Source organism: Copadichromis virginalis, linkage group LG22 (assembly GCF_057382275.1).
Source record: "Copadichromis virginalis isolate Kocher_CV1m ecotype Utaka linkage group LG22, C_Virginalis_male_GT1.1, whole genome shotgun sequence".
Taxonomy (NCBI): domain Eukaryota; kingdom Metazoa; phylum Chordata; class Actinopteri; order Cichliformes; family Cichlidae; genus Copadichromis; species Copadichromis virginalis.
This window is the reverse complement of record NC_140638.1, coordinates 18,759,103-18,775,201: the sequence shown is the minus strand read 5'-3', so window position 1 is coordinate 18,775,201 and position 16,099 is coordinate 18,759,103. Positions and strand designations below refer to the sequence as shown.

General features: G+C 40.2%; 1 protein-coding gene across 2 annotated transcripts in view; it reads left to right on the top strand.

The window, feature by feature from the left end:
- Positions 1 to 15,273, top strand: part of LOC146683203 (uncharacterized) — a 58,565-nt gene extending 43,292 nt beyond the window's left edge. Inside the window, exons 26-48 of one of the 2 annotated variants that reach the window (XM_085446809.1) lie at positions 3,436 to 3,537; positions 3,629 to 3,677; positions 3,765 to 3,845; positions 4,069 to 4,617; positions 5,844 to 5,980; positions 6,413 to 6,470; positions 6,597 to 6,733; positions 7,096 to 7,774; positions 7,870 to 7,997; positions 8,098 to 8,211; positions 8,365 to 8,422; positions 9,196 to 9,303; positions 9,383 to 9,472; positions 9,552 to 9,680; positions 9,788 to 9,859; positions 9,970 to 10,230; positions 10,312 to 10,395; positions 10,482 to 10,615; positions 10,704 to 10,829; positions 10,928 to 10,985; positions 11,063 to 11,161; positions 11,252 to 11,347; positions 13,231 to 15,273. In XM_085446809.1, coding sequence (XP_085302935.1) covers positions 3,436 to 3,537; positions 3,629 to 3,677; positions 3,765 to 3,845; positions 4,069 to 4,617; positions 5,844 to 5,980; positions 6,413 to 6,470; positions 6,597 to 6,733; positions 7,096 to 7,774; positions 7,870 to 7,997; positions 8,098 to 8,211; positions 8,365 to 8,422; positions 9,196 to 9,303; positions 9,383 to 9,472; positions 9,552 to 9,680; positions 9,788 to 9,859; positions 9,970 to 10,230; positions 10,312 to 10,395; positions 10,482 to 10,615; positions 10,704 to 10,829; positions 10,928 to 10,985; positions 11,063 to 11,161; positions 11,252 to 11,347; positions 13,231 to 14,549 — 4,668 coding nt within the window. In that variant the 3' untranslated portion in view covers positions 14,550 to 15,273. The remainder of the gene's footprint in view (positions 1 to 3,435; positions 3,538 to 3,628; positions 3,678 to 3,764; positions 3,846 to 4,068; positions 4,618 to 5,843; positions 5,981 to 6,412; positions 6,471 to 6,596; positions 6,734 to 7,095; positions 7,775 to 7,869; positions 7,998 to 8,097; positions 8,212 to 8,364; positions 8,423 to 9,195; positions 9,304 to 9,382; positions 9,473 to 9,551; positions 9,681 to 9,787; positions 9,860 to 9,969; positions 10,231 to 10,311; positions 10,396 to 10,481; positions 10,616 to 10,703; positions 10,830 to 10,927; positions 10,986 to 11,062; positions 11,162 to 11,251; positions 11,348 to 13,230) is intronic. The other variant, XM_085446810.1, reaches the window with a different exon arrangement.
- The last annotated feature ends 826 nt before the right edge of the window (positions 15,274 to 16,099 follow it).

Below are 16,099 nucleotides of genomic sequence, written 5' to 3'. Positions count from 1 at the left end.
TTTTTTGGTAAACTCTAAATTTAAACAGGAGGAACTTAGGACCCTGGGGGAAAGTATTGACTCCATGTCAACTTAATTAATCACTTTAGGTTTTATTTCTATTTAATTTCTATTTAACACTTAAACAACTGCCAAAAAGACACCACTAACAGATAATCTATTTAAATAAGTGCAAGCAGCAGCAGTTTGTTTTTTTTTGTTTTTTTTTTTCTTTTCCAGGTGAGTGTACAATAATCTTTAGTTTAATTTGTTAGCTACCAGGCATATTAGCCACAGTAACATTATCCTGTTAAGCTAGTCAGTAGTTATTAATTCAACAGATGGAAAGAACGTGATTATGTAATTATGGGACAGCTCTGTATCGAGTTACTGGTTTCAGTAAATTCAATAAAATTAGGGTAAAAGTAATTTTAATATTTTCTAAAAAAATTAATTCTGCATTACATTTATTTTTTAACTTGTAAACATTGTTTCCGCTGATAAAATGTCATTACTAAGTCAATCTTCAGAACAGGTGGTGGTCGCCACCCGCCCCACTTTTTTTGGGCTTTTGTTTTAAATGGCTTTAAAATGTGGACTATTTTAAAGTCATCCCAAAAATGTTTTGATGGTCAATCTCAGCAGAGTTTGAGATTTGGAAACCCCAAACTTTGAGGTAGAGAACTGATAATTTGTTTAAACTACACTTGTCAAAATTATCCCTAATTTATTTTAAAGGGTGCAAAAAATCCCACAGGATGGCAAAGGGGATTTTTTTTTTTCTTTTTTCAATACAAGTTCACTAAACTGAAAAGGCTAGACAAAAAGCACCTCCAAATTATTGAAGCTCTACCAAGGTCGCTGAATCAGTGACTCCCTAATGCTGGGCAGACACTGTGCGATTTTTGGCCCATTTTGAGCCGATTTTTCAGTTGTGCGACCGTTTTGGTGATCGGCCCGATTTTGGCCTTCATCGTGCATCCTGTAGTATACGTGGGGTAACGAGAAGCGATTAACACCTCACGACCAGCTCCCGTTCATCAACCGTCGTGAGCTCCTGCTCAAACTGTACGATTGACTCGCAGGGGTTAGAAGTTCATAGGTCACGTAGTGAGGGTGTCACTGCAGCTTCTCACACTGCTCACGCGCAAACATATAAAAGTCGGTGAAAAAGACGGAGTAGCACGGCAGTGCAGCGTGTGATCTGGACACAACCGATGGAGGCACTTTTAGAACTTTGGAAAGCTCATCCGAGCCCTTTCGATGTGGCCTCAAAAAATTATCACGGCCACAACAACCGTGAAAATAGTTGGATTTACAATGCTGCTCAATCACAGCTGCCTGATCAATGTTTTAAATTAGCAATTTAGCAAAGTTGATGGTGGTGGTGTGTGAGTGAAAGACAGAGGGAGAGCAAGCGACAGAATTTCTGTTATAACCTTCAGTTTATGGATGCACAGTTTGAGCACTCAGGTCGCATCAGAGCATCGGGCCGTATAGTGTGAGACCCTGCATCGTGACCTACGAACTTCTAACCCCTGCGAGTCAATCGTACAGTTTGAGCAGGAGCTGAATCGCACGACTGAAAAAAATCGCACAGTGTCTGCCCTGCATTACCCTGCCAGGAGTTCAGAAATTCTAGTACTTTCCAGCTCTCCCTATATGGTTCCAGCTCTATCTCCTACGAGGCCCCTTGGCACTGTGTATCCCAAGCCAATTATCCCATCTGCCTGCTATCAGAGAAACTTGAGGGTGCATGTGGTCTCAATCTCTCACTTCAGTTAGAGCTGTATGTGGAGAACTCTTGGTACGATATTGGCACATACACTTACACACTATTCGTCTTACACCTATGTGTTGTGAGATAAATACATTTTTTATAGTGCACTCTCACTTTTCCAGTATGAATTATTTTTACTTTCATGATTTGCAGTAAATTAGAAGAAAATGATGACAGGAGGTACCAGAAGCAGTGTATTCTTCCTCCTGCATTTCTGTTCTCAAATCAAATCTGAGACTATTTCAAAATGTTTAAATAAAATGGTTTATAATGGGCTTTTTTTTTCTTCCTCCTTCTGTAACTGTTTAGTAAAACTAAAAAGGACTAATGCTGAGTCTTTCACTTAAAGAATCAGTCTTTGTAACAAAGTTTAGAAACTTTTATTAGCAAATGTTAGCTGAAGACTATGTAAAAGCTTGCAGCTTGGAGTCATATGAGCAACTGCAGGAAAAAGGAAGCTTGAGTGATGAAAGTTGGAAATGTTGTATCAGGTTTAATTCCTACTGTCTGAAGTGTCCAGTAAATGCAAATAATGTAGAGAAATGAATCTGTTAAGGTTCAAAATTGAGGAGGGAGAGTACAAACCACCCTTGGTCCAGAAGGTCTTGGTCAAACAATGATTTTTAATGAATACACACATGTGGGAAGACAACTCTGTACGCAGACAGCAAGTAGTCTTCGACTTCCTCAAAGCATACACAGATTTTTTTTTATAGCATCAGGGTTTGATTTACTGACGCCCCTTCATGCGTCACAGATACATTTTATACATAGATCAGATCAACACCACAATGACTTTTAACCCAGAAGATCATCTTCTATTTTCATGGCTGGTACTTTCCGTTCTTGTCTTAAAGTGAATTGTTCCTCTTTCTTGCCGAGACATGACTAATCTCTCCTCTAAATAAATCTAACTCGTGTGTGTGTGTGTGTGTGTGTGTGTGTGTGTGTGTGTGTGTGTGTGTTGACCTCACATGCTCTTTGTGTCACCTCTTCACCTACTAACTGTCTGTGTCTCGTCCTCAAATGCTCTTTCTCAATTCACCTGTTGCACTTCTGACCTTTCACCAGACCAGAGGCTCACTGAGACTATATGTATGTCTTCTACTAAATAAATGTTTTAACCAAGAACTTCTACTTAAAACCTTAATATAAAATGACCTGATATATAAGTGTTTTGTAAGCATGTATTGCAATTCCTTCTATGTTCTAGTTTTCCCTCAGCATGTATCACCTGAACAGTCACGTCAGTGAAGCTTAAGACCTTTAAAGAACCTGAACATCAACTCAAATAAGCACAGATATGTATTGTGTACACAATAGTTATAACTGCATCTAAAATGCAAAATTAACATCATCATAAACATCTTAAGGCCATCTTAAAGCTATCTGTTACATTGTTAAAGCCTCGTCTTAGCCTGCTGCTCAAAATAACTTCCTGCTTCTGCAAACTCTCTGCAAGCCTGTTTCCTGTCAGCCTGTGACTTTTAGCCTTTCTGAAAGACACACACTGTTCAACCCCTGAATGCAATATAAACTCCAGATTATATTATTAATGCAATGGTAATAATGATGATTATTTAACAATAGCAGTAAAATAATTTCCCTGCTCCACAAATCCCAGAGAACTGAACTGAAGACATGTCAATAAAGCTTGTGTTCATCTCTGTGCGTAGGACCGTTTCCACCCAGGCTCACTGGATTCCAGCGCTGATGCAGAGACATTACTGGACTTGGCAAAACAGGCAGCAACAATTCACAATAAATCTCACATACAGGTATTCTCTACTAGGTTGATAAAGATGGTTGATTTAATTTAAACTTTTGCTCTTTCCACACTTATGCTTTTGAATCGGTCTTCTCTCGAAGGTAATATATTTGCAGCGTCCCATTACGGAGCCATACTCCTACGTTATAGGTGAGTATTTATGTTGCAGTTAATGTTTTTTTTCAGTGGCATCTGCAGATACATTGGGTTGGACACTTTTCATGTGTTCTTTTCCAGCAACAAAAATCTTGGAACGTGTAAAGTGGAAAACTGAGAACAAAAAGCTTAAACCCCAAATAAAACTTCATAGAAAACTGGGTAAGTACACTAAAATGTTTTAAGAATCATATAGATGTTCAGTATTGTCCAAGCAGAAAATGTGCATGCGTGGCTCCCAGGGTGGCATTGCATTGTCTTTATTTGGAAAGCTGACTTGCTGTTTTTTGTTTACAGAATGGATGCCTAATATGACAACTGTACTCAGACTGACTTGTATATCCTTTTTTTTTTTTTTTTTTTTTTTTTTTTTTTTTTGTCTCAGTTCCGAGGATAACTGTAAAAGACGAGCAACGCGTGAGAGGTGTCTGTCAGAAAAATGGCAGCACCAACACAGTCGGTGTAGAAGAAATCAAAAAAGAGCGTGACACACCGACACAAAGTGAAAATGACTCGGGGTTGAAAAGTGAAGCGGCTTCAGAAGTGATGAACAGTCCAGGTGAGGTGTGTCGGGCGATAAAGCAGGAGCCAGAAGAGGCTAAAATAAAAGGATCAGCTGGGGCGAAGCAAAGCTGCCACAATGCCAACAAAGATAATGGTGCAGACTCTGGGATAGAAGATGGCAGAAGTAGCAAAGATGTCCCAGCACAGCTGAAGAATTACAAAGAAATGGAAAGAAAGAGACAGCACAGTGTGTCTGAAACATCGCAAGAGGACTCGTGTCCTACTGAGTGTGTGGGGAGAGAAATGGGCCCTAAAAGACAGCGTCGGACCTCCAGAGAAGACTCGTGTGACAAAGCCCCAAAAATGTCTGATATTAGCATAAAGAAGGAGAACAATGAAGATGAAGCCTGCAAAGCGGCAATTGACAAAGGTTTGGAAGGTTTTACTGACCATCTTACTGTTTTTGTTTTGATATGTCAAGAGAGTTGGTTTTCTCCTCTGTCAGGGGTAGACATTTGTTCAAACACAAGTAAGAGAAATAAGACACTGCAGACCGACTCAGAGAGTATTAGAAACGTGCGCACGGGTGAATGACTCTGAGAAGACACACACACCGAGTGCAGGCTCGGTTGCTTTATTTATAGTGAAAGTAAGTTACATAGTACTTCCTCTTTTAACAGAAAGGGGAGAGGTCAGGCATTATCTCAGCTTATCTGACCTTGCACACATACACTGAAAATAACAATGCAGAAGTATATCATGCTTATCTGACATCACACACTGAAGTAAGGAATGCATTATGTTCTCTTTAACAATAAGCTTGGTTATGTGAAAATATATGAACACACAAAATATAAGGCACACTTGATTATATTGTATTATAGAGATTTGGCTATATTGTATAATGTAGAAAATCTCTTGACATCCTCTTAGCTCTCAATAATGTGTAATAGATTTTTATTTATTTTAATAATTATGCCTTTACTTGTTTTTTGATTATAAGGAGAGCTAAGTATTTTTATCTAAAAATATTCTAAGAAGGGGAAAACATGGATGGTATTGTCCCGATTCTTTGATATTGGGAATAAGAACAAACCAACACTGGCTCCGATGAGTTCAATCAAACGATGATTTTATTAAGCACACGTGTGGGAAGATGTATACTGTAACATCAGCATAGATCTTTGCTAAAAAGCACACTTCTTCAAAATGGTTTTAATATGTCAGGGTTCGGCCCCTTCTTGCGTCAACAAAGAATATAACATGCTGTTTGTTTCAAAAGTCTCCCCCTCCAGATGGTTCCTGTTGACTTGTTCATTTCATGCTTATTTTAACACCTCTTGCATCAACTGTTGCTATGCAGTTACAAGCAAAGTGTATCTCTCACCTCTGACCTAGAACTTCATCTACAGTTAGCTTGCTTGCCTTGGCCTTTTTGTGCTCTGATCACCTTACACAATAGATCACCTGGACATTCACGCCAGACAAAGCTTATGACCTTCAAAAGGACTGAGCGCATTTGCAAAGTGTATAAAATAACTACAACTACGCACTTGATAAAAATTTTAATAAGGTGGCACTAATGCAAGCCAAGTTAGCAATGAGATATTTTCTTTTAATTCCACAGTGTTAGTGGTAAACAAATGTGTCCCACAGGTTTTATCGCTCTGCTTAAATGCTGCTGTCCTCAGCATGAGCCGGTCTACCTCTGCGAGTCCTGCTCTTTGAAGGTCTCAGAGAAGGACATCGTCAGCCATCTGACTGGATTTGACCATCACAAGGTGCCACTGGTGGTGAGTACATGTTCAGTTTTAAGTTGGGCTTCTTTTTTTTTATCTCAGTGCAATGCTCATATGTTATATTTGAGCATTGCACTCGGTGTCATATTTGACATCGAAGTTTCTAAGACTCGATTTAACAGAAGGATCTAAGAAGCTGATATGCTGCCTAATTTCTGAGATCATATGGTTGGGAGCAATAATTGAAGTTTCTCTAACTTTAATTGTGGCTTAGCTCTTCAAGAGGAAGGAAGAATATGTTTGACAGGCTTATGTTTGACTTGAACTGGAGAAAGGGGAACCAAAATAAAAGCTACTTGCGATTAGCATAAAAAAATATACAAGCTCAAGTTTGGTCTGAACCTTAAATATATTATATTTTCACACTAATATCCAAAATTAAAATCTTCATTTGGGGTACTAATTTTATTTCTGTTTTGACTGCAGGATGTTAATGTAAATGAAGAAGTTTACAGTAAGGTCTCAAAACAAAGCTTTCAGTCGGGTAAGGATGCACCTTGCTTTCTGTGTTTGGGTTGTTTTGTTGTTACTTCACCTTAGTGAAGCTAATTTGGAGAGACAGAACTACCAAAGTGCAGAATTTCCTCATTTTATCCCACTGTCATTACAGCCATAGAGACAGTCAAGGCATTTCAAACTCAGCAGGACATTGGGTCTACATTCCCTTCATCCTCAGCTCCTACCTGCGTAAAACCTGTGGACACTTCAGTCGACCAACATGATGACAATACAAAGGGCAGCGTGAAGGTAAGTGAAGTGTATTATGAATAGAGTTTATGCGTGATATTCATGTGAGATTTGCAATAATGGAAAATTCTGAAGTAAAGGCACAAACTAAAGAGATGAAGGAAAATGTATTCATGTTAGAGCTGACCGAGCTCTCCTTCCCGGCTCCATCCAAACCCTGTTTGCCTGCTAGCTGGTACACATAGGATCAGAGACTGACTTTTTAAACAGAGATACTTGCACAGATTCAAACAGATAACATTGGTACCAAACCTTACTGCATTGATGTGCGTGGTCGAAATCCACAACCTGAACACTGCATGCTTGTGTCTGCTTAAAAAAACTTAACTACTGCTACTAAATGCCATTGTTTCATTGTGAAGGTGGTGAACATGGTGACTGATGCCGACCAAGAGGAGTCTGCGTTATTTAAAGGCACTGGAATAACTCAAGTCCTCCCTCAATCAACTGAAGAGGGCACAAAGAGTAACAAAGCCCCCAAGCCAGCTAACAAATCTGTCACTTGTTCAGTTACTCCCAGAAGTGGAGAAAACGTAAGTCTGTGTGTGTCAAATGCAAGTGGCACAAAAACCGCCTCCAAAGCCAGTATTACTCCAAACACAAAGTCAACTGCAGAATCTGCAGCAGTGTGCAGAACCGGAGCTCCATCGAGAGTGACGGCTACTTCTTCAAACAGAATACCTCCTCAGACTGAATCCACAGTGGTGCGAGAGGCTACTTGCAAAACTGCACCTTCCTCCAGAAGTGAAAAGTTTCCATCTCATCAGTTAAAAACAAAAGCCACCCCTCAAATGGCACCTGTGGCTAAAAAGCCCAGAACCTCAGTTAGACCTGAGAGTGTGGAGACTTCTGCAAAGACCGAACATGTGAAGAATTCAGTGGGGCCAAATGCATCACATTGTCATAAAAGTAACAAACCTGGCGCTCCTCATCAGGCCACGGGCACGTCTGTCAGGCCTGAACACAAGAAGCCACCCACAGAGCCACCCCAAACCTCCATGAGTAATAAGACAAAGCCAAGTGAAGGCCTTCCTAAAGTAGGCAAGTATTAAAGTTATTCACTTTTTACAAACAGAAATAATTTCTTTCCACTATTTCATTTTTAACCAGAAGCCTGTGTTTTTGTTACTTTTTAGGCTTAAATGAGCTGATTGTGGTATCGTGTGAGGAGAAGCAGCAAGTCTACTGTAAGCTGTGTTCAGTGAAGCTAACCAGTTCCAGTGACTATCACCTGATCAGCTTAGACCACTGGAAAAAATATGTGGTGCGTGCTTTTAAGCGTCTATGCAGTGTAGCTTGTGAAGCAGTTCAGTAATATAGATGTTAATTGGATCTTGTTTGTTTTCTTTTTTTTCCCTGATTAGAAAACGAAGTATCCTGATTGGACCGCAAAGCCATCAGAGATGGAGAGAAAACTGAATGAGATAGCGATCCCCTTGACCGAGGCTGAGAGGAGTCTCGGACCTCGCAAACCACAGGTCTACCAACAGACAATTTAAATCACAATTAACAGATTTTTTGCATTTTTAACATTATGTGTGGCAAAACGAATACACATGAGAGTACAACATTAAAGTGACAGCTCATAAGGTAAAGCTTTCAATTACAGTTGTTTATATTTATCCTGCTAGATTCTGAAAGTGAAGAAGGACGTGTATGAAAAGCTGGCTCATCTTCCAGAAGATGAAGGTAAAGAAAGATTGATTCATTTTTTCCTAAAATGGAGAACCCAGTCTCTTAATGCTTGAGACTGTAAACGTGGCACACAGCCCAGACCTTGTCTGGGGGGGAGGGGGAGACTTTACTGCTTGGTCAGAATGACTAAGCAAACATTCAGAGAATCTGAATTGAGTTGAGTTTGTGCCATGAAGAATTCACAGTTGGCAATCAGAATCAAACTACTTTATTAATCCCTGGGGAAACTGTGTCCAGTTGCTTCAACACAATAACAATGGTAAATGATACATTATATTACAAAGTTACTAAATAGATATTGTAGTGTGTACTTTCACTTTACATGGAGTTGTACAGAGAGATGGCCACAGGCAGGAGTAACTTGCTGTGTCATGCAGTGGTGCAGTTGGGTAATCAGTCTCTCACCAGATGTGTTCTTGTGACTGGCCAGCATGTTATAGAGTGAGTGGAAGGTGGTGTCAAGCATTGTCCTTATCTTGGACAACAACCGGTCCCCGACATCACCTCGAGTCCAGCTCACTCCCCAAAACGTTACTGCCTTTGCTGATCAGTTTATTGAATCTGTCGGCATCTGCAACTGTCAACCTGCTGTCCTAGCATGTAAACGCATAGAGGATGGCCACAAAAGACACATTGTACAACAGCCGCCTCAGAAAGATGTACAGTAACTAATTAGCCATGTATCTGATGAGTGTACTGTATGTGTAGTTTATAGACAAAGAAGTCACAGATTTGAACTCTTTTCCTGTCCATCTTTTGATTCTCAGCTGTCAAATATGTGAAGTCAATGAATCAGAGAAGCTTGCGGCTCTCATCAACCTCCCCAGCTGATTCTGCCTCTGCCAGTCCATGCGACGTTTCAAGCTCAGATGATGGTAAATAAGACAGCTCCAAACAGGTCCTAGTTTATGGATACCAGCAGCTGATTTCAAAAATGCATTTATTGTCTCTTAGGGATAAATAAAATGTCAGAACTTTCTACTTACGAATGTCCAGCGGTGGAGAACAAAAACCAGCACCAGGCACTGTTGATCCAGAAAGAAGGTGAGACCCCAAATGCAAATGAATATATCTTTAAGAAAGGTTTTGAATATGATTTTTCTATTTGTTTCTGTTAACTCAGAAATGAGCTCGAACTCAAAAGTGGAGGCAGACCTGGCTGCATCGAAGCCAATCGGACACAGCTCGGAAGGTGAAGACATACAATCTGATGACATGATTCTGGACGAGCTTGAAGACGAGGAAACTGCAGGTAATGCATCCATGCTTGTCACTGGCTTTTTAAAAAAATTTTATATAGAATCACACATAAAATAAATGTTTAAAGTTGAAGTAATAGATCTCTTCTACATAATTTAGAAATTGAGGATTTAGAGGAAGATGTAGAGATTCAGACTTGCACTGAAGTCATGTCTGAAATGCAGTGTCCTGGTAAATATAGAGCATTTTTACATATTCTGCTTCTGTAACATTTTATAGGTTCTCTTCTTGCTTTAACTCATTTTAGCATTAGTCATAATGTAGAAACTTTGTTTTGGCAGAGCTTCGTGGCGGCGCTAGAGACCACAGACCAAAGCAGCCGAAGAGTGAAGAATTTCAGGACAACTGGACATTGCCAGCATGCGCACAAAAACCTTTGACTGTCAAATTCAGCTGCTCAGAGCCACTCCCTGTAGCTGCTTCAGCTCATCCAGAAGGGCAGAACCAGCTGAGACCAAGGCAGAAGATGGACCACGTGTCTAGAGGCAATCCAGTATCAGAAGAGCACAGTGCATCACAGGCATTCTTAAGAACTCCAACAGGTTGGTGACGGTGGTGTTGATGGTGTTGTTTCATTTTATGATTGAAAGTAAAAACTCTGTATTGTGTCTGTGCTACCACAGAGGGAAGAAATCAGCGCTCTACTTCTGACAGCAATTTGTCCATCTTCTTGAATACAAAGGGACTGGATGCTGAACCAATTGTTGGTAGGTGTCTCCATCCTACACTGAAACTCCTTTCCACTCTCATTACTTTATCTCACTCTTTGTGCCCCCTGGTGTTTCTCCATCAGGTAAGGGTTATGTGTGGGAGTGCCGCGGGATTGCTTTGGAAACCCTTTTCTTATGCACGTGCTGCGAGAAGGCGCTCTCTCACCGCGACATCTGTCAGCACATGGTCAGCTCTGAGCACCAGCTCGAATACATGGTGTGTATTGTCCTAATAATGGTTTTTCAAATGTTTGAATAATAAGTGATCAGTATATGTTCCTACAATTTTAAAATATGTCTTTCAGCGGAAAGTATACCCTCAGTTTCTCCACAAGTTCTGGGATGAAGACCTGCCTTTAGACAAGAAACTGGAACTCTTAAAGAAAGTTTCCTGGAAGCTCTCAGAGCGGGAGCAAGATGAAAGTCCAAAGGTAGACTGTTAAGACCATATACTATAAAGATTGGCTCGATTCATCTGCTTTGACATCAGTGACAATAGTAATAATATTTTCCCCCTTTTTGTACACAGGTTACTACGCTGAGAAAGGAGTTGCATGAACGTGTTCAGACGGCTCCATTCAGTGAAGGTAACAATAAGATCAAGTTATAACTGTCCACACAGTTTAGGTGAAGTGAATACACAGTAACTGTGTTTGTTCTTCAGCTATAAAAATTTTGCAAAATATGCATACGGACAAATCAAGTAAACTGGGCCTGGCGCAGGACAACGATGAACGCAGGGTCTTGGTACCACAGCACAACAGTGAGTCCAAACGGCTAAATCGATGTTTCATCTTCTTTATGTTAACTGGAGGAGGAGTATGAAGTGTGACCTCTGCTTTCTGTTGCACAGGTCAGCGGTCTGATGAGCGGCCAGTTCCAAATGAGTCTCTTTCCACAGAAATGCAATCAGCTCATAGAGCTGAGCGATACCAGAGAAGTGACAATGGTGAGAGGGGTCGCTTTTCCAAAACTGAACTTCTTCCATAGGCTCAGGGGGAATTAATTATTTGATGCCCAGCTGAGTTTTTTACTTCTCTAATTTTTATGTAAGTTTTTTATTGATGGTGAGAGACTGAATGTCAACCAAACTTTCCAAAAAATTATATGACATAAAAGTTGCAGTTGATTTGCACGTCATTGAGTGAAATAAGTATTTGAAGAAATATAAAATGACCTTCAGTCACCCTCAGTCTGGAGCTCCATTCAAGATCTTGCCTTGTGGGGTGAGGATGATCATGAGAGAGGTGGTGGATCGGCCCAAAAGTAAACACTAGGAGGTTGTTGCCAAGAACATCACAGTGTAGCACGCTATTCTGTGATAGACTGACAAAGATCTCCTTGCTCAGGAAGATGCATGTGCAGGCCCATCTTAAGTTTGGCAGTGAACATCAGAGAAGACTTGGAAGAAAGTGCTGTGGACAGATGGAAATCAAAATTGCACTCTTTGGTAACTCGACCTGCTGTGTTTGGAGGAAGAGAAATATATGAACACCATCCTCATTGTCAAACTGGAGGTAGAAAAGATTGTTTTGGGCCAGTTCCTGGGTACAGGATGACCTCACTGCGTTGAGGGGCCAATAGTCAGGCCTGTGTACTGCCTAGACCTCAGATCTCAATCCTATTTTATAAAAAATAAAAAATACTAATAATAAAATAAAAGGGAGGTGAAGTGAAGTTTTGTTTCTTGGCTCCTGCTTGGCAACTCAAAAGCTTTATTTCAACTTTATTGTTTTAGTTTCTGTAAAGAGTGGTGGTCCAAAATCACTCTGGAGATTTCTGACCTGGGGGCCAACTACAAGAAACGTCTTACCACTGTTATTCAACAAGGGTTTCTACTACTAAGTCATTTGTTTGTGTGGTGATCAAATGCCTGTTTCACTCAATAGCACACACATCAATATGTAACTTTTATTTAAGGTGTTTTTATTGTTTTTTTGGTTGATATGCTGTCTCTCCATAAAATGAAACTGCCCTCAATATTAGCTAATATTTACTGGTATTTCTCTGTATGTGAACAAGCTTACAAATTCAATGGTAGTTGTAAATAATAATATTGTTCCCAACTACATAAAATTTGACTTGAGCTCAACGCAGAACCATGTATGAATTTCTTGTATATTTCTGTTCTGAGTTTTAAATTTGAACGTGCCAATATAAATTAGATTTTTGTGCTATTTAAAGTGGTTGATGGGACAACAACTTATCCTCTATTGAGTAACTAGTTTTAATTTGAGTTAGAGCAATACAAGCAACTATTGACAACAAAGCCTGCAATGTTGTTTTTGTGCTTCACCTATTGCAGTAATTTGAAGTGTAATGGTTTGAGTCAGGTGAGCTAACTCTGCATTTGGCTTTCTCTTGCATTAAGCTTCACACTGTTAGATTGCTTTGGACAGGAGGGGAGAGGAGGCTCAAAATAAAAGTGAGGTGAAGCTTGCTAACCTGGCTCTGCATGTTTCCATTTTGCGTTCTACGCCACTGGCAGACATACCGTATATGTATATATTTAGTATTAGTATATTAGTGCTGTAATCTGATTGGTTTACCAACCTCACCTGTGCTGTGAACTGCATGAACAGTGACAGTTTAACCGTGTGTTTGCGAGTGTATGATGAAATCAGCCAAATTCAGCGTGGCATCTACATTATACTAATGTGTAATATACGTTTTTGAAATTAAGAAACTTCTCCATGGGTTTGGAGATGGAGACTATTCAAAGAGTGTGGAAAGAAATTTTTTTTTTTTTTTTTTTTTTTTTATTTCTGCAGGCTCTAATTGTGTTGTGCTATTCTGTCCTTTTTTTTTTTTTTTTTTTTTTTTTTTTTTCAGCTCAACTCACACAGGAGCCTCAGTTAGAGGCAACTCAAACGGTTGGTGACTTGGATGGGTTCAAAGAAAGAGGACTCCAGAGTCCTCTCAATGTGAGCGGCTCCAGCTCGAAGGATGATCCTGTTGCCTCACTGTTGCCCCATCCTGGCTCATGTCTCAGCCCTGAAGAGACCTGCTATAAGCCTCCTGTGCAACCAAAGCTCACGCCACCAGTCTCTGACTATCAGCAGCCTGCCCTCTGCTTGCATGTGAAACAGGAAGAGGCGCACTCAGAAACAGCATGCTCTTCGGCTGCTAATCCTACTATCAGCCAAACGCTGTCAGTGCCTCCCAGAGATCAGTGTCTCCCATCCAGGGAAAGGCCAGCTGATACTTTGCCATGCATAAATGATGTAGACTGGAGATTGGTTAGACACCTGATTGCTGTGGTGAGAGAATGTAGAATGAAAGCTCCTGTTACTGTTGATACTTTGGACTCCTGTGCTGCCGGTTCATCTGAAAGTGTGGAAAATAGGTTGAATTTGCATACAGTGACAAAAACTCCAACTTCCTCTGGCTCATTTAAAAGCATGCCTCTGACAGGAAACCCTGCTAATGCAGGCAGTGAGAACCAACGCTTCAGTCTGAGTGGAAGCTCAGAAGACACTTCATCTTCCCTGGACCATTTGATGACTGGAAATCCTTTTAAGGTTGAAGCTGCATCTGGTGCAAGGGCTACTACCGCCACTGTTGAGCCCAAAGACCCACAGCATCCACCAACTATTGCTGATCAAAGAGTCTTTGAACATTTCAGCCCTGTTTGCTATACAGACACCAGCCATAACCCAGGACAGATCCCACAGCCACATGCTGACTCAGAGGCTGACAGCTCTGGAGTTGACCAGTTGCCCATCAGTACCATTGTAACCGAGAGGCTGACGCAAAGGTTTATGGGACATTATACAGAACAGCCCCACACCGAGGTGAACAGCAGCCATCAGGGCAGTTTCCCTGCAATTTCTGGAGACAACCCCACTGACTTTTTGGTGCCTTCAACCGGATACGAGTCACACAGCCAAATGCCTTATGTCGCAAGTTCACATCCAGGGTACGCACCACCTCAGGCCGTATTAGGTTACACAACAGGAGAAAACCCTCAAGTTTATACTGGAGCTTTAAACCCAAGTGAAGGATACTCTGCAGCGGCAATCTACCCGGGAAATTTTTATCCACAGCTCGCCATCAGCCATTCAAGTTTGCAGTTATTTGGGCAATCTGCGGTGACTCCAGGATGGGTGAGCTTGGATATGTTGCACTACTACCCATCAGTGAGGAGATAAGTGACTGGTTTTTGGTTTTTCTACAAAAAAACATTTGCTGTTGTGCGTTTTGGCATTTGATTTTTCTCAAACTGTTTTTTGGGAGGGGGGGGGAATTAAAAAAAAAAAAAAAAAAAAAAACATGCCATATTTAGTGAGTTTTATTCTTTCAAAGTAATGTTTAAATGGATAGTTTAACATGCATGTTTATTCCTTTCTTTTTTCCCCCTTTAAAAAAAAAGAAAAAAAAAGAAAAGAATTCATTATCTTATGGTTGGGCACTAGCTATCGTTAGCATTTGGAAAGCCTGAGGTGCAAATTGACACATTCACTGCCTTTTTCTCAGTATTTCTGTGTTTTCACTTGCCCTCCTGTACAGCATATGTTCTGATCACATTTAAGAAGCTAGATTTAGCCTGTTAAAACTCTTTGTTTTGTGTGTTGTTTTTTTGCCCTGTGGTTCATTTTGAGCAAAGCGCACAGATTTTCTGTGCAAGTAGCAAAAAGTTATGTTTAAAACTGTTTATATTCAGTATGAAGAGTGTGACGAAATCTCATTTATTTGTAGCTTGTTTTTAATCTGATAATAGCAGTTTTATATATATTTGTGGGTTTTTGTTTTGTTGGCTGATTTTTGATTTAAAAAAACAAAAAGAAACTTGATGTTTGATTTTTGACCAGTTAATAATAGATTTTGTTTGTCTGATGAATAAAAGGGAGGTAAACTTCCTCTTAAACAAAAGTATTTTTATGGGGTCTGAGATGAAGTGTTTTGCTGTGTGCTTGCCTTTACACTAAAGGGAGATCTGTGTATGATTGGGCACAAACTTTAAGGGGAAGGGAGAGAGACAATTCTCTATTTTAATATTAAGCTTGAAACTTGCCTTTTTTTTTTTTTTTTTTTTATGGAGTTTATAGTGAGTCCTGGATCAGATGACTGTGAATCCTCCCAGTCATGCTGCACTAGGTCTAGCCTGCTTATCTGCATGTCTCCCAGATTGCAAGGTTTCTTCTTCACTCACTTTTTAAAAACACTGCATTTACTCATTAGTTGTTATTAACCTATCTTCTCCACGGTGTGTCTTTGTCCAGTCTCCCTTCCTGAACCTGGGTCTGCCAAAGGTTTCCTCCTGTTGAGAGGGAGGTTGTCCTTCCTGCTTTTGCCATAGCAATTGCTCATAGGGGGCCATTTGAGATATTTTCCCAGTGTTATTGTAGGGTCTTTACAATATAAGCCTTGAGGTAACTCTTGTGATTTGGTGGATATAAATAAAATTGAACAGAACTTATGAATGGTTACAACTGCAGGCATAAAAAATATATCTATATATTAATCTCATATAGAAGAGCAACATTTTATTTACACTGAAATAATGAATTAACAAGTTGCCAGGTAACAGATGAGGACCCAGATTAATGGAAGGACACAACTATTGTTGGTTTCTTCACAGCCATCTATAGGTCAAGGGTCCAAAAATAGGGGGGGGGGGGAAAGGTGGCAGATCTCTGGGAGAAAACTCCTTGTTGGGACATAAAGGTCAGAAGTGGATGCAAACAGTAACTTGCATAAG